Source organism: Taudactylus pleione, unplaced genomic scaffold (genome assembly GCF_031769625.1).
Source record: "Taudactylus pleione unplaced genomic scaffold, aTauple2 ptg000145l, whole genome shotgun sequence".
NCBI lineage: Eukaryota > Metazoa > Chordata > Amphibia > Anura > Myobatrachidae > Taudactylus > Taudactylus pleione.
Genome location: NW_028284547.1, coordinates 7,323,369 through 7,347,792, shown reverse-complemented (window position 1 = coordinate 7,347,792; position 24,424 = coordinate 7,323,369). Strand labels below are relative to the sequence as shown.

Here is a 24,424-nt window from a genome sequence, read left to right as displayed (position 1 = left end):
AAGGGCTCATAGCACACCCCTGTTCCGTGCCCAGCAAATCTTTTTTCCTATTTTTTCTTAGGGGATGCCTTCAGCATTTAGGTTATGCCCCACACCCCCAAAGTGTTAGGGCCCGAATCCCATCACTGTGGAACCCAGTGTGTAATATATCTTTTGTCAGTACTTAGGGATCTATCTATCTATATATCAATCAATCTATTGATCAATTGATCATTATATGTTCAACATCTCTATCATACTATAGTAGCATGTAAATTATATCCCTTTATTCTTGTATTCTGTAAAATTACTAAATATTCTTTATCAGTATGAATTCAAGCATTCAAAATATTTCTTGTTTTATTTATATAAATAAAAATCATAACAATATCTTTGATTTAATTATTCTCAATCATCTCCCATAGGAGGTGAGCTAAATTTTTACAGAACTTTTGTATATATAAATGGGTATGTAGGAGGCAGATTCTTCATTTTTATCTTACATATTACTATGTGCATCAGGTTAGAATATATAAAGGGGTATCTAGCTGGCAGCTCCATCATAGTATCTTACATATTACTCTGTGCATTAGGTTAGTATATAAAAATGGATATCTAAGTGGAAGCTCCATCATAGTATCTTACATATTACTTTGTGCATCAGATAAGTATTTATATATAGGGATATCTAGGTGGTAACTCCATCATAGTATCTTACAAATTACTATAAATGGGTATCTAAGCTATAGGCCATCTATAGGGGGTCACTCCAGTAAATTGTGACTGGTACTAGTTGCCTTTACCACTGTGTTAAAAACACCAGCAATGACACCTTGCCCCCCTCGTGACCCGCTCCAAGGCATAATTTGCATAAATCTGCTCAAAACCCTATGGAGCACCTCATTGTCATGATGACTAGAACCAGTGAGCAACTCATGTAATTGCATTGAGCCCATAGAAAATTACAGATTACCCTGTGCAAAAACAGACAAGGTGACATCTGCAATGGTTAGATTATGTGATAGTATTAGAACTTACAATTTCTGTAGTACATAGTCGCTAAAATCAATATTTGTTAGATTGGTGGTAGACCCTAAAGTCAATATATTCACATTGTGTACAAGAGAGAGACTCTTTTTGTGGCACTCTCATAGTCATAGAGAATTAATTGTAAATATGTCCCTTCTATTTAATTTTCTTTTAAATGGATAAAGTAATTAGGACAGAAAAGCAAAGAAAAGCACTCTTGAAATTAAAAGGGATAACTCTTAGTAAGTGAGGGCGTTATTAATGTAAAAACATATTGACACTTGTATATATTTTCTTTTGAGTCAGATAATGATAGGTGCTTAATAATTCTGACACTATTGGTTCTAACACAAGGATTTCATCCTGTTACTGTGATCTTTGAAATTTCAATAAAATTATCCTGGTTTAGGTGTGTCTATATTATTCCTAATTGGTTTAATGGTTGAAAAAATACAATCTTTCAAAGGAAAGATCCACATAAACACCTTCTAAGCTTGAACATGGATAACATCAACCAAAAGAGAAGAACATATATATATATATATATATATATATATATATATATATGGTCCTTCTATCCCCAGGTTACTCCAACCAACTCCTACCCACTGACCCATCCCTTACATTCTCTACATTTGAGATTCATGCTATACGGCTCTTCCAACGAGTACATCTGTGAGTAGCAGTCATTTACCATCCCCCTGGCCCTCCCTCTAAGTTCCTAGACAACTATGCTTCCTGGCTCCCTCACTTTCTCTCCTCTGACCTCCCCGCCATTATCCTTGGTGACTTCAATATTCCAAATGATATCCCCACAGAATCCTCTGCCTCCAAACTCCTTACCCTCACATCTTCATTTGGTCTCTCCCAATGGACCTCCCCACCCTCACATGTGTGTGGGCACTCACTTGATCTAGTCTTTATTCACCGCAGTAATGTTTTTAATTATTCCAACTCCCCATTCCCCCTTTCTGATCATCAACTTCTCTCTTATAACCTATCTCTCTCTCCCTCCTCTACTCTACCTCCAATGGCCACCATCACAAAGCATAACATTGAGGCTATCAATGCCGTTTCATTATCTTCCCTGCTTGACTCGCTCCTCTCCCCTATCCTCTCTCTCTCCTGCACTGAACAAGCTGATTCCCTATACAATACCTCCCTTACTTCTGCTCTGGACTCTGTTGCATCAGCAATTACTACTCACCCTCACAGATCTTCAATACTACCCTGGCATTCCAAATGCACCAGATATCTGCAAAAGTGCTCAAGAACCGCTGAGAGACAGTGGAGAAGATCACTCTCTAAGGCAGATTTTCTCATTGCCCTTTCCCTATCTAAACAGTCCTATTTCAAGAACCTCATTTCCTCCCAATCCTCAAATCCCCAGCGTCTCTTCACCACCTTCAACTCCCTCCTCTGTCCACCTCCTTCCTGCCTCGTCTCTTCACTCACTGCCATTGACTTTGCCACCAACTTTACATCCAAAATTGATTCCATACGTAAGGACATCACCCTGATCACCCATTTCCATCCATTTAATCGACTCTGGCATCCTTCTCCCCTGTATCTGGAGAGGAAGACATGGCTCTCATCTAGTCCTCCCTCCTTTCTACCTCCCCCCTTGAGCCTACCCCTTCACATCTCCTCTGCTACCTCTCTCCATGTGCCTGTTCCCATCTTGCCCACCTCCTCAATCTCTTCCTCTCATCTGGCACTGTCCCATCTGCATTCTCCCCCATTCTTAAAAAACCTACCCTTGATCCCAACACTCTCTCCAACTACCGTCCCATCTCTCTCCTCTCTTTTGCCTCCAAGCTCCTTGTGCGTGTTGTTTACAAATGCCTTACCACCTTTCTTTCCTCCCACTCCCTCCTTGATCCTTTTCAGTCTGGCTTCCATTCTCTCCACTGCACTTAAACTGCCCTCACAAAAATCAGCAATTACCTCCTTGCTGCCAAATCCAAGGGCCACTACTTTCTGCTTATTCTCCTTGACCTCTCTGCTGCCTTTGACACTGTTGACCACCCTCTCCTGCTGCAAATCCTTCACTCCCTTGGTTTACGTGACAGTGCTCTCTCCTGGCTGTCATCCTACCTCTCAGACCGGTCCTTCTCTGTCTCTTCTCATGACTCCTCTTCCCCACCACAGCCTCTTACAGTAGGTGTTCCCCAAGATTCTGTTCTTGGACCTCTACTATTCTCCCTCTATACGTCCTTTCTAGGTGAACTGATCAGCTCTTTTGACCTCCATTATCATCTCTATGCTGATGATACTCAGATCTACTTTTTCTCCCCTGACCTCTCCCCCTCTCTCCTCACTCGTATCTCCAACTGTCTCTCTGCTATTTCTTCCTGGATGTCCCAGCGATTTCTTAAACTTAATATGTCTAAGACTGAGCTGATCATTTTCCCACCATCCAACATAACCTCACTTCCCACTATTTCTTTAACAATTGATGGCACAACTATCTCTTCTAGCCCCAAAGTGCGCTGTCTTGGAGTTATCATGGACTCCTCCCTCTCCTACAAACCACATATCCAAAGCCTCTCACAGTCCTGTCGTTTCCATCTCAAAAATATTTCCAAGATTAGACCCTTTCTCACCCTGGATGCCACCAAAACCCTCATACTTTCACTGGTCATATCCAGATTGGACTACTGTAACCTTCTCCTGTCTGGCCTCCCCAACTCCCATCTCTCTCCTCTCCAGTCTGTCCTCAATGCTGCTGCTCAACTCATCTTCCTCTCCAAACGCTTTCCATCTGCTTTCTCTCCTACAAGCCCTCCACTGGCTCCCCTTCCCTTTTAGAACCCAATTCAAGGTTCTCACACTTGCTTACAAAGCCCTCACCCATTCCTCTCCCATTTACATCTCTGACCTCATCTCCCTCCACTTTCCTGGCTGCCCCCTTTGCTCAACTAATGCATGCCACCTCTCATGCCAACTGATTACTTCTTCCCACTCCCACCTCCAAGATTTTGCCCATGCTGCTCCCGACCTTTTGAACTCTCTCCCTCTCCCTATCAGACTCTCCTCTTTACAATCCTTCAAACGGGCTCTCAAGACCCACTACTTCATCAAAGCCTTCCAGCTCCCATCCTAACTTGCAACATGCTCCTTCCTCCATTTACCCGATCTGTGTCACACCTGTTTGTCTACCCCTCCCCTTTAGAATGTAAGCTCTTCTGAGCAGGGCCTCTACCCTCTTGTGCTTCTCCTTACTTTACTGTCAACTACTTCTTAATCCCCACCAGGGCACCTAACACCTGGTTGCTTATGCTATGTTGCATATCTAGGTGTTATGGTCACTTATAAATCAATGTATATTATTCATGTGCTTGTCCAATTTTGTACTGTAAGTCAGTTGACAAATTATTTCTATATGTACTTTGTAAGGTACCGTGGAACACTTGTGGCGCCATATAAAGAAAGGATAACAATAACAATTATATATATATGCTAAATTTCATGATATATAATCGATGCTTTTGCCGTCACTAGGTGGAGCTCTTGCACAATTTGCAGGAGTATAGAGTCTGCTTGTCTGAATCATAACAGGCTATTTCATTTAAACCAATATTGTCCAATTATAACTGTAAGTCTCACATGTAGAGGTAGTATTAATCCTATTTTTGTTATTTTACATTCTCCTCAGATATATATACAGGTTCATGCAGTTAAAAATTATTGATATTCTGTTTAGTATTGATTTGTTTAACCCATGAACCAAAACAGTATAACCAGTAGATTGGTGACATAGCTGACTCAGCACTGACAGGTGAGTAGGGGGGGTGCCTTTGTAGTTGAAAATTCTGTGTAATGTTGCTAGTAGTCAGTCAATCCAGGAATGGTGCAGAGTGGGCCTGGTAAGGGCAATATTTGTGTCTATTTAGGGGCCCCCAATATGTGACCCCATCCTCCCCACCTTTAATCCAGCCCTGTCCTGTTGCATCAGCTGACAGTAGGTGTGACAGAATTAGTAGCATGTGTTACCCATCTATGGTTAGTGCAGGGGGTGAGTAAATAGCAAAGTCATGTTTGTTAGAGTATTTAAATATATATCATGTTTTGTATATAAAATTACACTATTACTGTCGTTTTACTTGGGTAACATTTATGCTGTTAAATATAATCTTTTTTACTTGCAGGACAAATAAAGAGCAGTATCCCCATGAAGACTATTAGAAATTATAGTGGTAAAGGGACATTGTTCTCTGAACAAGCCAACTAAAGACGCTATTTCTTCTTACACCTCTAAAGGTATCCCAAAATCTATTCTCATTTTCTGAGTAAGAGAAACCTTTTACAGCTAATTTGTTTCTCATCTAAAACATGATGAGTCTCACAGGAGAGAAACCGCATCTGTGCTCTGAGTGTGACAAAAGCTTTACATATAAATCACATCTTATCTCACATCAGAGGAGTCACACAGGAGAGAAACCATTTACATGTTCTGAATGTAGTAAGTGTGTTCCTGAGCTCAGACTACTTGTTTTACATCAGAGGTGTCACATAGGAGAAAAAACGTTTAAATGTTCTGCATGCAATAAATGTTTTTCCGATAAGTCAAATCTTGTTAGACATCAAAGGAGTCACACAGTAGAGAAATCATTTACATGTTCTGAATGCAGCAAATGTTTTTTCCGTAAGTCATCTCTTATTATACATCAGAGGAGTCACACAGGAGAGAAACCATATAAATGCTGTGAATGTTGCAAATGTTTTACTAGTAAAAAAACACTTATTAATCACATGAGAAGACACTCTAAGGCCCTGAATGTATAATGTGTTTCTTAATTATTTCAATTGTATCACTTCAATATATGTACAAGTGAGGACATATTTGTTTTCTGAATGTGACAAGTGTTTTATATAAATCAGTCCTGTAAAAGACTGGAGAGGAGAATATTTACATCTTATACACTGCGTATATGGGAACGATTTGCTGGACTGCACAACCTGACTATATATATAATGGGAGGTGCTACCTGATGAGACTAATTGCAGGCACAGAAACAGACAAATCTCAGGTGCACATACTCCAAATTATTAATAATATATATAAATGCAATAAAATTTTGCAATCAATAGAGGTTTTTAGCATAATCATGGCCAAGGTTATGGGCCTACCCACCATATCCAGGTAACCTCTTTCAGGTAGATCCCTAACATACTAGGGTTCAAATCCAGAGTGCAGAACACCCCCAAACTAGCCCAGCCAAGCCGCCCCAGGGCACCACCATAGTAAGAAAAGTGCAGTGTAAAGAGATAGTTAGTAGCAGCTGCAGCTGCATATAAAGAATGAAAATAAAAAATTGAAGTACATATATATTAAACACACACAGTGAAGGGTTTAAAATGTGTTATAAAGGAAAATGTGTTATAATGCGGTGCCCTGAGACAGATTAACCAACGCAATACAGGGGGACCCACACCCCAAAAATAAATCAAAGTTGAACTACAGTATATAACTTGTAGGACTTACCAGAGAATTGTGCCTAATACAGTATGCATATACATTACCATACTCCATGCTTTGAAACCAATAAGGAAGGGTGCTAGTCCAGAATGAGGGCATCTCCTTTCCCTCAGAAGTGCAATAAAGCACAGTAAATGGTGTATATGGGAAATATTTCTCTACTGCACAACCTGACTATATATATAATGGGAGGTGCTACCTGATGAGACTAATTGCAGGCACAGAAACAGACAAATCTCAGGGGCACAACTCCAAATTATTAATAATATATATAAATGCAATAAAATTTTGCAATCAATAGAGGTTTTTAGCATAATCATGGCCAAGGTTATGGGCCTACCCACCATATCCAGGTAACCTCTGTAGGGTAGGTCCCTAAAATACTAGGGTTCAAATCCAGAGCGCAGAACACCCCCAAACTAGCCCAGCCAAGTCGCCCCAGGGCACCACCATAGTAAGAAAAGTGCAGTGTAAAGAGATAGTTAGTAGCAGCTGCAGCTGCATATAAAGAATGAAAATAAAAAAGTGAAGTACATATATATTAAACACACACAGTGAAGGGTTAAAATGTGTTATAAAGGAAAATGTGTTATAATGCGGTGCCCTGAGACAGATTAAGCAATGCAATCCACGGGACCCACACCCCAAAAATGAACCAAAGTTGCACTACAGTATATAACTTGTAGGACTTACTTAGAATTGTGCCTAATACAGTATGCATATACATTACCATACTCCATGCTTTGAAACCAATAAGGAAGGGTGCTAGTCCAGAATGAGGGCGTCTCCTTTCCCTCAGAAGTGCAATAAAGCACATTAAATGTAGTATATGGGAAATATTTCTGGACTGCACAACCTGACTATATATATAATGGGAGGTGCTACCTGATGAGTCTAATTGCAGGCACAGAAACAGACAAATCTCAGGTGCACAACTCCAAATTATTAATAATATATATATAAATGCAATAAAATTTTGCAATTAATAGAGGTTTTTAGCATAATCATGGCCAAGGTTATGGGCCTACCCACCATATCCAGGTAACCTCTTTCAGCTAGTTGACAACAGTATGGGTATTTAAGAAGGCCCAGTCTCACTGTATCTCCTTGCCTTGATAAAGGAACAAGGGTTCGGAAATGCGTTGGCATGAGAGAGGATCATCACTGTTAAGCCAGTTTGTTTGAAGAGAGTGGATCTACAGAATTTGGGAATCTGGATCACCTCTCTGTATTTAACATCTTTGCCCATGATCTTCATCTTTCTGGTAAAACAGCCATCTGACTATATAGTCACCGAGCTGAACTTTTTCTAATACATGTGTTATATTTGATGTGATGTTTTGTTATATGTTCCATATCATTAAATAGTGTATCTATTTTTACCACTGCATTTTATTACTGCATTTTATGGTAATATACCAGACATTGATACATAGCTTGGTGTACATTCATACACTGTTCAGCTTTTTTAGGTATCAGGAAGACACCCACATTGAGCCATCTCCTATCCCTCAAGGTAGCGCTCTGCTTCATGATTTCATTTTTTTGTTTTATTGCGATACATATAATTGACACTGGGTACACTGCCGAATGAGGGGAGGAGAGTCAAAATGGATCAGCTGGACTGGAGCCATGATGGTGCAGGTGGAGGATTGTCGAATGCAGTGGAAGTTGGGAAGGTCCAAGAAAATATATAATATATATATACACATACAATATATATATATATATATATATATATATGATATTGGTGGGGGGTATTTAAATATGTCATTTTATGTGAATGCTCATTCTGCTTGTCCATGACATGGGGGTAACACCCGAAACATAGGATTAAAGGATGTTTTTTACTTACTATTTAAAAGTCTCCAGAGTGCCTCTCAATTGAATTTTCTACATGTGGCTGTAGTTTACAACCTTGGATAGTACTAGAGTGTTTGCTGTACATTAAATGGAGTGCCGGGTTTTCTGGATTTCTATATGGGATATTCATTGCTGGAAGTTTCTGAGTGAGTACTCTCACCAAGGCACAGCATGCGGCAGTGGAGTGGAACTGGTTTGTGGATGTTTAATGTTGTGGTATGTGACTGGGCGTCTGTTGTTTTATTGTAGGTGGGTTTTATACCTTAATTAGGGGTGGGATGTTTGTATGGGTGGGGTATATTAGAAGCATAGGGAGCCTTTGGCTTTACATCTTGACAAAGATCCATGGGTGGAATGAAACATCGATGTAATAAACATTCCCTTTTGAAGCTGGAATAAACACCTTTTGAAACTTTCAAGTCTGGTTAGTGCATCCCTTACACTTATGAAACTTTATGGATCCCTTGGCTACAAGGATTTGGAGCAGCACCCCAGCAGATGTTCATGGAAATGGAGTGAGTTTGGACCTGTAGGATTGTATGTATATACATATATATATATATATATATATATATATATATATATAGTATATGTATAGCCAATAAATACAACATGATTTAGGATTTATCTCAGTGTAATATCAGGTGGCATCGCCAGGCTTGGCCACAGCTCATGCATATAAATCAGGAGATAAGGATATGTAGTTCTACACACTACTGATGCCCCTGATATTGTAGCACAGGGTAGACAATCTTAAAGTTGCTATGAAGTTGCCCTGGAGGGTACTATGTGTCAGTACTGAGTGTTGTGCATGTAGCAGGATGATGACACTGTGCAATGTTCATCAAACCTGCTCACTACCGCAGAGTCACAATAGATGACTGCACCAGCAACAAGATCCCTGGAGTTCTGCAACTAAGTCCCAGGTCAGCACTTTAAAGGGGGTCCCATGGTCAGCACCTTCCTGCAGTTCTTGTAGTTGCTCTCTCAGACTCTAGGTACTGTGCAGCTGGACTGTAGGCAATGCGGCTATGGGTGCCCGGCATTTGATCCTTCCCTCCAGCAGCACCAGCACACACAACTTTCTGCACCACACATTCTCCATGTCATTCAGGAGGGTGTAGAAGATCTGGAGGTGAGCTATTCCCCTGCCCACAATACTGCAGATGCCAGTGCCTAGAGAGGGGCTCTAGGACACACTGCCCCTTGACCTAACACCTGCTGCTGCTCCTGTGATTAGAGGTGCAGTTGTCACTAGTATTGTGTGGGAGAGAAAACCAAGGTGCTGGTACTGCCAGTAATGGGGTGGGAATCAAAGGTGCAGGTGCTGCCTGTATTGGGGAGAGAATCAATGGAGCATGCACTGCCAGTATTTAGAGGGAATCAAAGGTGCAGGTGCTGCCAGTATTGCCTGGAATGCTGCTGTCTCTCTCCCTGCAGCCAGCACACAGCTCTTGTCTGGGATAATGGGAGCTAACACAACTAGCCCTCCATCAATCCTAGCAGTTCGCAGGCCAGAATACAGAGAGGCAGCAGTAGCATTGGTACTGGTGGCACTCCAAGTAGCTATAAAGGGTGAGTGTAACAAAAGTAGGCAGGCACTGATGGCCAGTATCTTCTCACTTATTGTTCAGTTGGGGGGAACTTTGCTCCTAAACTAGAACAATTAGTTGGAAAAAACATTTTGGACATTTTTGGTGTGTGGGAGCAAACAAATAATTATCATTTGCTCCCATACACTAGACCATAGGTTCTCAAATGTGATCCTCAAGGCTCCCTAACAGTTCAGGTTTTGAGATATCCATGGTTGAGCACAGGTGGCTTAATAAGTATCAGCCTTTTAAAATTTTTATGACATCCTTTATTTATTAAATTAAATTAATAATAATAATAAAAAAACAGTCTAAATAATAAATAATAATAAGAATAATTAAATTAAATAAATAATAAAAAGACATAAGTAATAATTATGTACAATAAAGAATGTCATTAAAAATTTCACTAAATGTGGATGTCATTAAAAATGGCCTGAATAAAGGACAATTTCAATGACATCCACAGGTTTAGCTGGAGTTACCCAGGTTTTAGAGGAAATGGAGGCGACCTGGGAAAAACCCAGGATGAAGATTCAGTGAAAACAGGGTCTAAGCCGAGTACGACCCAGCAAAATGCTGATTTAAAAATCCAAGGACAGGCCTGAGCTTTTGGTGTAACAGTATCGGTTTAGCATTTGTTTGGCCTATAATCTAATATGCTATTAATATGTGATTTCTAAGGGTGGTGACACTATTAAATGTATCGTCTGCCTCTGCTTTGGTGATTCTCATGGGAACTTGTAACATGATAGCGCTTTATGGAGTTTGTCGCTGCACTTGATGAAACTTTCAAAGTTGTTGCAATTTCCCAAATTGTCCGACCTAAATTTCTTAAAATAATTATGGATTGTATATCTCTGCTAAAGTGAGCTGTGCTTGACATACAGTATTATGGACTTCTACATCAATGAAATATTTACGAACAAAAGATACAAATAAATCATTGTGGCTCAACATTTTCCACCTCTAAATTTTACTCATGTTCTAAATTAAAACTACTTGTTGGTGAGCATTTAAAAATAAAAATGTTTTTAATTGTTTGTTTTTAGAAATATTTAAACAGACACACCATCACTATTTATGTAAGTCTAAGAAACTCATATTAAGTGTTTATATCATAATGTATTTATTATTCAAGTTTGTATAAACTTTTGACTTATTTTTTGATTGAAAAAAGCATTCTTTATTAACATAAAGATAGCAAAAAACATACATAAATCACACATACAAGTGTACTGTGTCGCAGCACAGCCTAAACCCAATACACTATCAAACATAATCAAACATACAATATAATGCATTGCAAAACATATAGCACAAGACATCCTATACTATACATAATGCACTGCACTATTCATTCAGTACTTAAACAAAAACAACAATCAACAAGGTCTATGGGTGTGGAGGGTAGAGGGGAGGGGAGGGGGAATCACAGAACTGAAGTTTTTATTGAAAGACAGACACATATATGGGAAGGTTAAATAAATAGACATATCAACAAAACATCAGTCTCTGTGAAAAATGGGGGAAGGGGCCAATGTCCCAGTCCTTGTTGGACAATCAAGCATGGGGGGAGGGGGCAGAAGAAGGGGTGTTTAGTCCTCTTCTTCCTCAGGGCTGTCTATAATGGAATAGTCTCTTAGCAGGCTGTGAATCAGCCTGCGACAGTCCTGGATAGACATCCTCTCCCTCCGCAGAATGAGGCGATTCCTGGCAAGCCACAAAGCATCCTTAACACAGTTCATAAGGCGCCAGGCCTCCTGGATTGCACCATAGGTGTGGGTGCCAGGAAACAGTCCATAAAGTACTGAGTGGTACGAAAGGTTGCTCCTTGGCACACAGTCTTTGAGTTCATTTCCCAGGGCATCTAACAACAACTGTGCATAAGTACAGTCCCAAAACAGGTGCATTGATGTTTCCTCATGTGAGATGCACCAGGGGCAATGTCTGTACCTGCACAGGTTACGGGAGTGCATGAATGTCCTTAGGGGCAGACCCCCTTGGATTGCCATCCATGACATGTCCTTGTGTCTATTTGTGAGCCTTTTGGAGGTCACATTTTCCCATACCTGCTTGGCATTTGGAATAGGCTCCATAACATCTTTGGCTCTGATGAGCTTGTGGATAGTCTTAGGTTTCCACAAGTCAGGTTTAACTCCCTCCAGTTGGTGCTCCCTCACAAACTTGGACACATCCAGGTAGAACCAGGGAGTGTTCCAGTTGTAAGGGATGGAGCTGTCCCACTTAGCCCAGCCTAGGGCCCTCCAAAGGGGTAGGAGGAAAAAGCGAGACATGGAGTTTCCTGCAGAGTCATTATCAGTCTCACACAAAGTCCTGCGGATACAGTTGCAAACAAAGACGGCTCGCAGCATGGTGGGGATATCTGGTATTCCCTTTCCACCTTTGAGGGGTTCCTTGTACTTAACTGTCCACTTAACTCTGTCCATCTTGGAGCCCCAGATGAAGTGAAACACTGCCCTTGTGATGGCCCTGCAGACCCTAACCAGAGGTGGCCAGGCCTGCGCTGTGTACTGCAGAATGGGAAGGATCTCATTGCGCAGTACAAGTGCTTTTCCTTCGATGGTAAGGTATCTGAGGCTCCACAGTCCATTTTTTTGCCTTACAGTGGCAAGTCTTTCGTCCCAGCACTTCAGGGCCGCCCCCTCACCACCAAGCCAGACTCCCAGAATTTTTATGAAGTCCGGCTTGACAGCAAAGGAGAATGGAGCAGAGGATGACAGGTGCCACTGCCCGAACAGCATAGCCTCTGACTTCCCGCAGTTGACCTTTGCCCCTGAAGCTCGGCCGAAGCTCTCGCAGGTCTGGACGAGTGCTGTCACCGAACTCTGGTCAGCGCAGAAGACAGTGACGTCATCCATGTACAGCGAACACTTGGCCTCTCTACAGTCTGGACCCGGTGCGATGACCCCTCTGATCTCAGGTTTCCGTCTGATGCATACAGCCAGGAGCTCTATAACACAAACAAAAATAAGAGGTGACCCCAGATAGAATAGGAAAGGGGTCAGTCTTCCAGCCGTTCACCAACACCGAGCTGTGAATATCAAGGTACATCAGGTTAACATACGTGCAAAACATTTCACCAAGCCCAAATTTCTGCAGGACCCTACCCATCAACTCATGTGAGACACGGTCAAAGGCCTTCTCCTGGTCAAGGCTGACCAGAGCAGCATGCACGTTCCGGTCCTTGATGTAATGGACTGTGTCTCTGAGGAGAGCAAGGCTATCTGCAATCCTGCAGCCAGGAATGCCGCAGGTCTGGTCCGGGTGAATGATCTGTCCGATGACAGCCTTCAGCCTGTTGGCAAGTACCTTGGCCAGGATCTTGTAGTCCACGTTCAGGAGAGAGATGGGCCTCCAAATTTTCAGCTCACATCTCTCCCCCTTACGCTTATACAAGATCGTGATCAGTCCCTCCCTCAGTGAAGGAGGCATTTTGCCCTCCACCACCATCTCCTTGTACAGCTCGAGCAGGTCCGGGCCAATGAGGTCCCACAGTGCTACATAGAGCTCTGCTGGGAGACCATCACTGCCCGGGGTCCTGCCCTGCCTAAAGGATTTAGCGGCAGAGTGCAACTCCTCCAACACCAAGGGAGCATCCATGGCTGCTTTACCTGCAGGATCAATAGTGATAGTGATACCTTACAGGAACTCATCAGCCACAGCACTGTCCATCGTCTTTGGGGAGTAGAGGTCGCCATAGTAGTCCGTGATGACCTTCATGACGCCCTCCTTCCCCTGCCTGGGAATACCGGTCTCATCTCGCAGCTCAGTCAGGGGCGTGTGGCCAGAGTGGAGTTTCCTGAAAAAGAAAGAGTTACATTTCTCACCCTACTCCAGGTTCTCCACCTTGGAACGGAAGATGATGCATCTGGATTCCTCCTTGAAGGCTCTTTTTGGTCTCCTCCAGATCACCTCTCACATCCCAGCCGCACCGTTGGAGGTCCTGCAGGGACTGCAGTTGTCTCTGCAGTCCCTTGAAGTTCCTCTTTTGGTCGCACACCTGTTGTCTTCCTTTGACCTGAAAGAAACTGCGAATGTTAGCCTTAACATATTCCCACCAATCACTCATGCATTCAAAATAACATTTATCATTCTTCCATGTGATGTAGGTATCCTTCAGCTCGGCCAGCACCTCCTCCCTTTCCAGCAGAGCACAGTTCAACTTCCAGGAGCCTGGGCCAGGAGGAAAACCATTGCCCAGGTCTCCTTGGAAGAGAATTGCTCTGTGGTCAGAGAAGAAGCAGGGAACCATAGCATGCCTATTCTGCTTCACGGCTCTAGAGGTAAACACAAAGTCAATGCGGGAATGCACCGAGCCATCGGGGCGGCACCACATGTAATTCACGGAGCCAGCCCCCATGGAGCCCACAGCATCCCGCAGAGAAGCTTCGGTTACCATTTCTATGAGCAGTTTTGATGTCAAGTCAAGCTTAGTAGTGTTACAGGTGCTGCGTCCATCCTCCTCCATGGGGCAGTTGAAATCTCCGGCCATCACTACTGCCCTAGTGGTTGCGAGCTGCAGCCGCAGGGTCTGGAAAAGCTCCAAATGCTCATTCTTACCAGGGGGGGCATACACGCAGATTAGCCTGATAGGCTCACCTGCCCAGGAGCCGTCTACGATAAGCAATCTGCCGCAGACAAGCTCCTGAACAGAATCTAGTGTGAAGAGGCTCCCCCTAATAAGAATGGCGACCCCTGCAGACTTACACTCACCCCCACCAGACCAATAGGATGGACCGTGAGACCACTGCTGGCCCAGATGTCTATAGGACCTGGAAAAAGGAATAGAGCACTCCTGCAACATGTAAACATCACATTTCTGAGTATCTAAAAATGCAAACACAGACTGTCTTCTAAACTTATCCTTAATACTCCTCACATTAATGGTAAAAAGGGAAAAAGACACCATTAGTCAGGAGAAAAAAGGTTAGAACATGGAAAATACATTTAACTACCACTCTTGTCGGGCGGTGCTTCCTCTTTATCAGCTGCTGGGTCACCCTGTTGGGGCAGCTGCATACAGCTCTGGATCAGCTGTTCAATCAAGTTGTCAGCATTCAGGTCAGGTACTTCCTCCTCCACGAGGCTTTCCACCATCGCCTCCATCTCGTCCTTCAGTGGAAGAGGGTTCTCGACCTGCTCTACCGCCAACTTCTTGGAAGGATCAGGGTCAGCAGCTGGGCTGTCAAACTCCTTTCGCTTCCTACTCGACTGTTGAGTGCCTGCAGAGGATACAAGAGGGAGAAACTCTTCCTCGGAGAGGAGAGAGACAGGGGGGGTGGAAGAGGCAGTGGGGTGGAGAAGAGAGTGGGAGGGAGAGGGGGGAGGGGTTGTGCCAGCAGTGGGGATGGGAGTTGCTGTCACAGTGGGAGGAGGGAGTGGGGTAGGATGGGTGGGAAGGGGTGGGGTAGGAAGGGTAGGATGGGTGCGGGGGAGTGGGGTGGGGGTGGAAGGTTTCTTACCCTCCTGGCGCCTCTGCTGGCCTTGTCCAGTCACTGCTGCCAAATAGGATTTCGCCCTATTGGGGCAGTCTCTGTACACATGGTTCACCTCCCCACAGAGGTTGCATGCCTTCTGGGTGGGGCAATCCTTGGTGTCGTGTCCTGCCACCTTGCTCTTCTTGCAGGCTGCCACCTTGCAGTCTCTCCCAATGTGGTCCTTCCCACCGCAGGTCTTGCAGATCCGCGGCTGGTCAGGATAACTGAGAAATCCAGCAGATGCGCCCAGGGAGAAGAACTGTGGCATGTGCACAACTCCATCGGGGCTCCAGTTGTCCTTTTGTAGCCTGACAATGACAGCCCACTTGCCTGTCCAGAAGCCATTCCTGTCCAGGATCTTGGAGGGGTCCTTGATCACCGTGCAGAAACGGCCCAGGAAGGTGGCGATGTCCTTGCCAGGTGTGTGTGGGTTCCGCTTTGAAACCATCACACGCCTCTCCTCTCTTTGAATAGGGCAATTGCCCACAAAGCGAGAGAAAGGGGATTCAGGCTTCGCCGCTTTCACCGCTTCCCAGTACCTCTTGCAGATTGCAATGGAGGCAAATGTCACATAGAAGATGCCCTTGATGTAATTCTGTATGCTGAGGGTTTCAGCAGTCGAGAACCCCTGTTCAAGGATCATCTTCTTGCCGAAGGTCTCCGTTGTCATGTCCGGCATCTTTCCCTCCACTTCCTTCAGCTTCATGACCACGGTCTGCCTCATCCAGGGCTCCAAGGCTGGGGTACCCTTGGGCTGGGTCTGGCTGGGTTTCCCAGGGGCTGTTGCTGGTGGGGCGGTGGATGGGACCTGGTCGGGCAGAGCTTTGGCCTGCTTCGGTCCCTTCTTTCCCGTCTTCTTCCTTGCAGAGGTGGCTGGAGCGGAGGCTGGAGCTGGCACCAGGGTTGGGGCAGCTGAGGCCATCTCTCCTGCTTCTTGCCCGGGGTTGAAGTTGGGCTGGAGAAGGGCCTGTGGCGGTCGGAAGTCAGAAGTCGCTTTTGCAGAGGGCAGAGCAAACAAGTCTAACCCAATGCCAGTCGAAGTCCTTCCTCATCGCGGTCGCAGGGTCTGGTCGCCGCTGGTTGGAGATCGGGAGACAGCTTCGCAGAGGGCAGAGCAAACAAGTCTAGCCCAATGCTGGTCGAAGTCCTTCCTCATCGTAGGGTCTGGTCGTTGCTGGTCGGAGGTTGGCTTCACAGAGGGCAGAGCAAACAAGTCTGACCCTCTGCTACTTGTAGTCCTTCCTCGTCACAGTCGGCAGTCTGGGGGACGCTGGTCAGAGATCGGCAGTCGCTTCTCCAGAGGGCAGAGCAGGCTAGTCTCACCCTCGGCAGGTCGAAAATCCTTCTTCCTTCCAGCAGTCCTCGTTCAGCTTCCTCGGCCGGTGCAGGTCAAGAAAAAATGCAGCAGCAGGTCCTCTGGATCCCGAGTGTAGTCAAAGTCCTGTCAGTCAGCACTGATAAGAACAGATACTACACTTGATCTTAGCCAAAAGGCTTAGAAGCGATCAAATATCCCCTTGACAAAAATCATGCGGACAGCTCATCAATTTGTACACTAGCCATAGAATCAGAAGAGTTATTCCTAAGTATCCGTAGAAATTGAGAGATCGGCAAATTCTCTTTTAGGTGGCTTGGATGTTGACTACTAGAGTGAAGAAGGGTGTTCCGATCAGTGTCCTTTCTGTATAGAGTAGTCCCAAGGACATTTCCTTCAAGAAACACCGTGACATCCAAAAAATTAATTGTCGTTGAATGAATACTACTATTGAATTTAATGGGAGAAGCCAAACCATTGAGATAATGGACCATGTCCATGAACTGGGTTTCTATACCTGACCAAATCATAAAGAGGTCATCTATAAACCGTCTATAGAATACTATATTTTCAACAAAATACTCTACTACAACTATACAGAGATGTTTACATAAGGCTATTAAACGGCACACAGACGGCAAGTCTGTTGGGGGTTCTAAAATTGACCCTACCAGAATTCTTTTTTCCAGCAGGTTTGATGCCACATCGAATTATTCGAGAAAAATAGTCAACAAGCATTGGCCGATTATTGCAACCGACCCAGATTTGGTTGCACTTGGCAAAAGCCCACCGATATGCACCTACAAACGCGGTCCCAATTTACGGGATATGCTTATGCGACCCACATTAAAACCAGCAACAACTACAGCTTCTTGGTTTCCATCTACGAGAATGGGATGCTTTAAATGTGCGGATTGCACTACCTGTAGATCACTACTGACTGGCAGTACCTTTTCCCATCCACATAGTGGAAAAAGAATTAAGATCAAACATCGATTACACTGCATGATGAACTTTGGGGTTTATATGCTAATTTGTCCGTGTGGTCCCCACTACGTTGGGATGACAAAGAGATGCTTTCGCGAACGAATGACGAACCACCGCTCTACGATTAGAATGGCGCTTGAGCAGAAAAAATCAGACAAACCAGTGGCAATCCACTTTCTTGAACAGGGACATTCTGTGGCAAGTCTCAAGTGTATGCTTATTGACCACATACCAGCCCTAGCTAGGGGTGGTGATCGGGAATTAGCTTTGTGCAAATGGGAAGGTAGATGGATTTTCTACCTTGATACATTGGCCCCCAGAGGACTTAACGAGTCCAACTCTTATAATATTTTTTTGAAGTAATACATTATTTTTTATTATTTATTTTTTATTTTTCATTATATATTTTTTTGACCTTGCACATGAAGATACTAATATTTGTTTGTTTGTTTTAGTATAGTTTCTATATTATAATTTTGTTATTTACAGTATTGTGGATGTATTATTGTTTTTTAACATGCACTTGGTATTTAGTACTAGCCATACTATTTACCCATAATGATTAACTATATTTCAAGTTTATGAGTAATATATTCAAATGAGTAAACTTTCCTGTTTATGTGTAATATGCTTGTAATCCAGAAGATGGTGCCTATATAGGCTTTGTAACACCCTGACTATGTGTTTTAATGGTGGCATGTAGTCTAAATTGCCTTTTGATTGGTAATGTTGACCGGACATGTGACTTCCAGTTCTGGCATGCGTTCCATGGTGGTGGAGCGCATGCAACTTCCGGTGGTCGCGTTCCTTTAGTTTTAAGATGTTTGTTCAATTCCTTATGGTGACCGGACACGTGACTTCCAGTTTTGGCGTGCGTTCCACGGCTGTGGAACGCATGTCACTTCCGGTTATCGCGTTTTCTATTAATATTGTGCTTTTAGAGCTGGTGTACATGGTGCTGACCTCATTGTACGATCTATATACAGGTAGTAACGTTCTACCTAAAGGGAGAGGCTCTATTTGAAGAATATAGTGGAATTATTGTGTTGTACTATTTTTTCTACCCAGCAGGCTGTGCGGCTGGGGGTGGCACCTTGTGTTAATTGTTTGGGGTATTTAGTCTGGCTAGCATGGTGATGGTGTATATCCTGCACTTTTTTGTTCATCAGGAATTGTTGCTGCATGGTCGTTGTGGTCTTGATAAAGATCCTGGATTGGGATCGAAACGTCGACTGGACTGAACCTTTGTATCTTGCTGCTATGGGTATTTCAAAACCTGCTTTTGCATATATAAATAATTCTTTTTTCATATATCTGGTGAGTGCCGATTATTTCCTCTGTATATAAATGGACAGCTTTAACTGCCTTTAAATTGAGCACCCCGCCTGTATTTTTGCTATACTGGAGTGTGGACACATTGGAATATACAATTTATCCTGTCTTCAATATAAGTTTGGATTTTTGTCTGGCACCCTATTTGTTTTACTATGGATGCATTTAATTAATCTTACATATGGAACATTGAACTGCCAAGTGACGTACTTCAGCATCACATTCTTTCTAAAGAATATTTTTTAACATGTTTTGATATATAATTTTTTGTTTTTTTTCTCATGTGCAAGGTCTTATGTTTTGGTTAGCCTTTGGAATGTATGTCGATCCTGTCTCCATGAACTGGGTTGGTATCTGTTTGTAGTCTCTGTGTTGTTTGTTGTTTTATGAACATAACGTGTGTTATTAGATTGGGAGTAGCAATATGGCATCGGGACAGGGTTGTGAGCTTGATGAGGCTATGTTTAGTGCCATTGAGACTAATGTCATTTCACTGACTGATGATGATGCTGATAAGGTATTGTTTAATTACTCTGAATTTTCTGTCTTCCCGATGAAACCCCTAAGGATTTATTTCATAGGGGCTTAAGGCTTAGGAAACGTGAAATTGAGCTTGTATTACATGGTCAATTTTTATCTGACTACTTTAGAAATAAGAGGATCCCTAGAGGCTTTAGAGTTAATAACATACCTACCCTAGCCAATAACAATCTAACATTTTGCACCAAATGGTGCGGAGTGCTTAATAAGTGCTCACTAGACCTGATGGTCTTAGTCATTGAGGAGGTGGGGTCCGAATTGGTTAAAATACGTCAAGAAATTGCCGTGTTTAATGAAAGCTCACTTCCACTACTATCTGCAGACAAAACAAATAACTGGAGTGATAAAATTACAGAACAAATTATTGGTTTCCAACAAGAGCTAATAGCCTTCAAAAAGAAAAAATTAAGTACTGTTAATTATGATTATGCTAACCATCAGGTCTATAAATGGCTAAAGAGTGAGGTGGGTGGCATTAGATCTAGACGTCACCAGATAAAATATACACGGACACCCCGCTTCTACGATTCTTCATCATCTCAGTCCCATTCAGAGGGTGAAACTATAGACCCTAATCAAAGAAATCCTGGTGAATCTAGGCCTCCCAGTGGTTCTTTTTTAGACAGAGTGACCAGATCTACCAGAGGAGGTCTAGATTTCCTACGAGGAGAGGGCGACACAAGAAGAAGGAGAGGCAGGGGCAGCCGGTATTAGATACAGTATTTAATCTTTCTAGCTATGAGTTGTCTGATGCTGAGTTAGAGGTATTATCATTAGGCCTTTCGTTTGTACCTACACTAGCACATGATAGGTTTGATTCTGCAGTTGATCACTATAAACTTGGCAGAAAAATGAGGCTACATGAGTTTTTTGGGAATAACAATAATTCCATGCCAGACCAATTATTTAAATCTCCTAGTAGCTTTGATCCTTCGAGCACTAATGCTAGTATCAAAACTTTTTTGCGACTCATCGAACAGGATATGGCGCTCGCCACTAGTAAGTCTAAATACGATAATTTGAGCCCTGCTCAGAGATTGGCATTAAAGTCTTTGATCAAAAATGACAACATAGTTGTGAGACAGGCTGACAAGGGCGGGGCAACAGTGGTCCAGGATTGGACTGCATATAATAAAGAAATATTACACCAACTATATGATACCTCTACTTACACTAAAGTTGCTGTTAACCCGCTACTTTCGGTCAAAAATAAAGTTGATACTACTATTAAGCGTGCATGCCAACAGGGGTGGATTGATGCTAGTGTTGCCAGTTGCTTGGTGGTGGAACATCCAGTGTGCCCTATTTTTTACACTCTTCCTAAGGTCCACAAGCAACTGGTAGACCCACAAGGGAGACCGAGAATCTCCGCACGCAACTCAACATTACAGACAGTGGCTCAATTTATTGATTCTTTTCTCCAGGTGGCGGTAGTACAGATGCCTAGCTATTTAAGAGACACTGATGATTTTTTAAGAAATTTGAGATCAGTGAGTTTACCTACATGACCAATTTGGTTGGCCACATTGGATGTAGCTTCGCTATATACTGTAATCCCACATGAAGGTGGATTGCATGCTATTAGACAGGCATTGATTAATATTGATCATTGTGGCCCACCGATTGAGTTTCTGGTTGAACTCACCGAACTAGTCCTGACCAATAACTATTTTCAGTATGGCGGTAGCTTTTATATACAAAATACTGGCACCACCATGGGGTCAAACCTTGCTCCGGCGTATGCCAACTTGTACATGACGGGGTATGAACAAAACACATATCTTGCCAAATTTTGTTGAAAATATAGTTTTCTATAGACGGTTTATAGATTACCTCATTATGATTTGGTCAGGTACAGAAACCCAGTTCATGGACATGGTCCATTATCTCAATGGTTTGGCTTCTCCCATTAAATTCACTAGTAGTATTCATTCAACGACAATGAATTTTTTGGATGTCACAGTGTTTCTTGAAGGAAATGTCCTTGGGACTACTCTATACAGAAAGGAAACTGATCGGAACACCCTTCTTCACTCTAGTAGTTAACATCCAAGCCACCTAAAAGAGAATTTGCTGATCTCTCAATTTCTACGGATACTTAGGAATAACTCTTCTGATTCTATGGCTAGTGTACAAATTGATGAGATGTCCACACGATTTTTGGCTAGGGGATACTCTACTACAACTATACAGAGATGTTTACATAAGGCTATTAAACGGCACGCAGACGGCAAGTCTGTTGGGGGTTCTAAAATTGACCCTACCAGAATTCTTTTTTCCAGCAGGTTTGATGCCACATCGAATTATTCGAGAAAAATAGTCAACAAGCATTGGCCGATTATTGCAACCGACCCTGATTTGGGTGCACTTGGCAAAAGACCACCGATATGCGCCTACAAACGCGGTCCCAATTTATGGGATATGCTTATGCGACCCACATTAAAACCAGCAACAACTACAGCTTCTTGGTTTCCATCTACGAGAATGGGATGCTTTAAATGTGCGGATTGCACTACCTGTAGATCACTACTGACTGGCAGTACCTTTTCCCATCCACATAGTGGAAAAAGAATTAAGATCAAACATCGATTACACTGCATGATGAACTTTGTGGTTTATATGCTAATTTGTCCATGTGGTCTCCACTACGTTGGGATGACAAAGAGATGCTTTCGCGAACGAATGGCGAACCACCGCTCTACGATTAGAATGGCGCTTGAGCAGAAAAAATCGGACAAACCAGTGGCAATCCACTTTCTTGAACAGGGACATTCTGTGGCAAGTCTCAAGTGTATGCTTATTGACCACATACCAGCCCTAGCTAGGGGTGGTGATCGGGAATTAGCTTTGCACAAATGTGAAGCTAGATGGATTTTCTACCTTGATACATTGGCCCCCAGAGGACTTAACGAGTCCAACTCTTATAATATTTTTTTGAAGTAATACATTATTTTTTATTATTTATTTTTTATTTTTCATTATATATTTTTTTGACCTTGCACATGAAGATACTAATATTTGTTTGTTTGTTTTAGTATAGTTTCTATATTATAATTTTGTTATTTACAGTATTGTGGATGTATTATGGTTTTTTAACATGCACTTGGTGTTTAGAACTAGCCATACTATTTACCCATAATGATTAATTATATTTCAAGTTTATGAGTAATATATTCAAAAGAGTAAACTTTCCTTTTATGTGTTATATGCTTGTAATCCAGCAGATGGCGCCTATATAGGCTTTGCTACACACTGACTATGTGTTTTAATGGTGGCATGTAGTCTAAATTGCCTTTTGATTGGTAATGTTGGCCAGACATGTGACTTCCGGTTCTGGCATGTGTTCCACGGTGGTGGAGCGCATGCAACTTCCGGTGGTCGCATTCCTTTAGTTTTATGATGTTTGTTCGATTCCTTATGGTGACCGGACACGTGACTTCTGGTTTTGGCATGCGTTCCACAGCTGTGGAACGCATGTCACTTCCGGTTATCATGTTTTCTAGTAATATTGTGCTTTTAGAGCTGGTGTACATGGCGCTGACCTCACTGTACGATCTATATACAGGTAGTAACGTTCTACCTAAAGGGAGAGGCTCTATTTGAAGAATATAGTGGAATTATTGTGTTGTACTATTTTTGCTACCCAGCAAGCTGTGCGGCTGGGGGTGGCACCTTGTGTTAATTGTTTGGGGTATTTAGTCTGGCTAGCATGGTGATGGTGTATAGCCTGCACTTGGTTGTTCATCAGGAATTGTTGCTGCATGGTCGTTGTGGTCTTGATAAAGATCCTGGATTGGGATCGAAACGTCGACTGGACTGAACCTTTGTATCTTGCTGCTATGGGTATTTCAAAACCTGCTTTTGCATATATAAATAAGTCTTTTTTCATATATCTTGTGAGTGCTGATTATTTCCTTTGTGTATATATATATATATATAGATATATATATATATATATAAAAATATGCTAAATAGCATGAGATATAATTGATGCTTGTGCTGTGTGTATAGAGTCTGTATCAGGGGCATTTCTAGAGAGGATGGGACCCATGTGCAGTCTCCGACATGGGCCCTGTCATCTCCGCCTGGTGGCCAGCTGCGGACTGAGCGGTGTGCGGCCAGCGCCACACTTATAGACTGTGGGCACTGTGGGCACTAGAGTGTGCCCAGAGTCTATAGTGCATATACAGGTCACTGAGAAAATGGTTGCGTGGCCATTTTCCCTGTATGGTGCATGTGCAAATGATGGGAAAATGGCCAATGAGGCCATTTTCAGTCATTTTTACAGGTGCAGACACCCGAGATTGTAGAGTTTCTCTCTGCCTAACTCTCCCGAGCAAGCAGCTTGCACATATCAGTGAGATATGTATAAACTGCTTGATTCTTTTACCTGTAAAATCGGGTTAAATTAAATTAAAAAAATTATGAAGGTTCCCCCACAAAAGCCTAACCACCCCAGGACTTGTCAGAAAGAAAAAAATGAGTAGGGTTCCACTGTAATTTAGGAACCAGTCCTGGTTTTAAATATAGGGGGAAAAATGCATAGGAGTACCCTATATTTAAAACCAGCACCAGACCCAAACCATCCGGGGTATAATGCCATAGCCAAGAGACCCTAATTACTGGTTCTCCAGGGCCAAAGCATTCTCACCCCAAGCTGGTCAGGCCAAGCCAGGGATCTCAGGGGTGATGGGGGCCCCACAAGGTGTCTTCCCTCTCCTGAGCACCCCAGGTTTGGTCTGAAGCCCAGGGCTATTCCCGCACCACTGGAGCATTGGGTATGGGGGTAATACATGTAAAATAG

General features: G+C 42.9%; 1 protein-coding gene and 2 pseudogenes across 1 annotated transcript; 1 reads left to right on the top strand and 2 right to left on the bottom strand.

The window, feature by feature from the left end:
* The window catches only part of LOC148522675 (uncharacterized), a 55,281-nt pseudogene that overhangs the window by 13,320 nt on the left and 17,537 nt on the right, over nt 1-24,424 (top strand).
* Nucleotides 11,544-12,919, bottom strand: LOC148522677 (uncharacterized). Its single transcript, XM_088473982.1, has one exon. It carries the CDS (start codon nt 12,825-12,827, stop codon nt 11,544-11,546), a length of 1,284 nt encoding a protein of 427 aa, XP_088330108.1. The 5' UTR covers nt 12,828-12,919.
* LOC148522676 (U2 spliceosomal RNA) lies at nt 16,853-16,952 on the bottom strand (annotated as a pseudogene).

Bases quoted from the DNA above. Each gene is read 5' to 3' on its own strand.
- LOC148522677 (XM_088473982.1), bottom strand. From the start codon at position 12,827: ATGGATGACGTCACTGTCTTCTGCGCTGACCAGAGTTCGGTGACAGCA.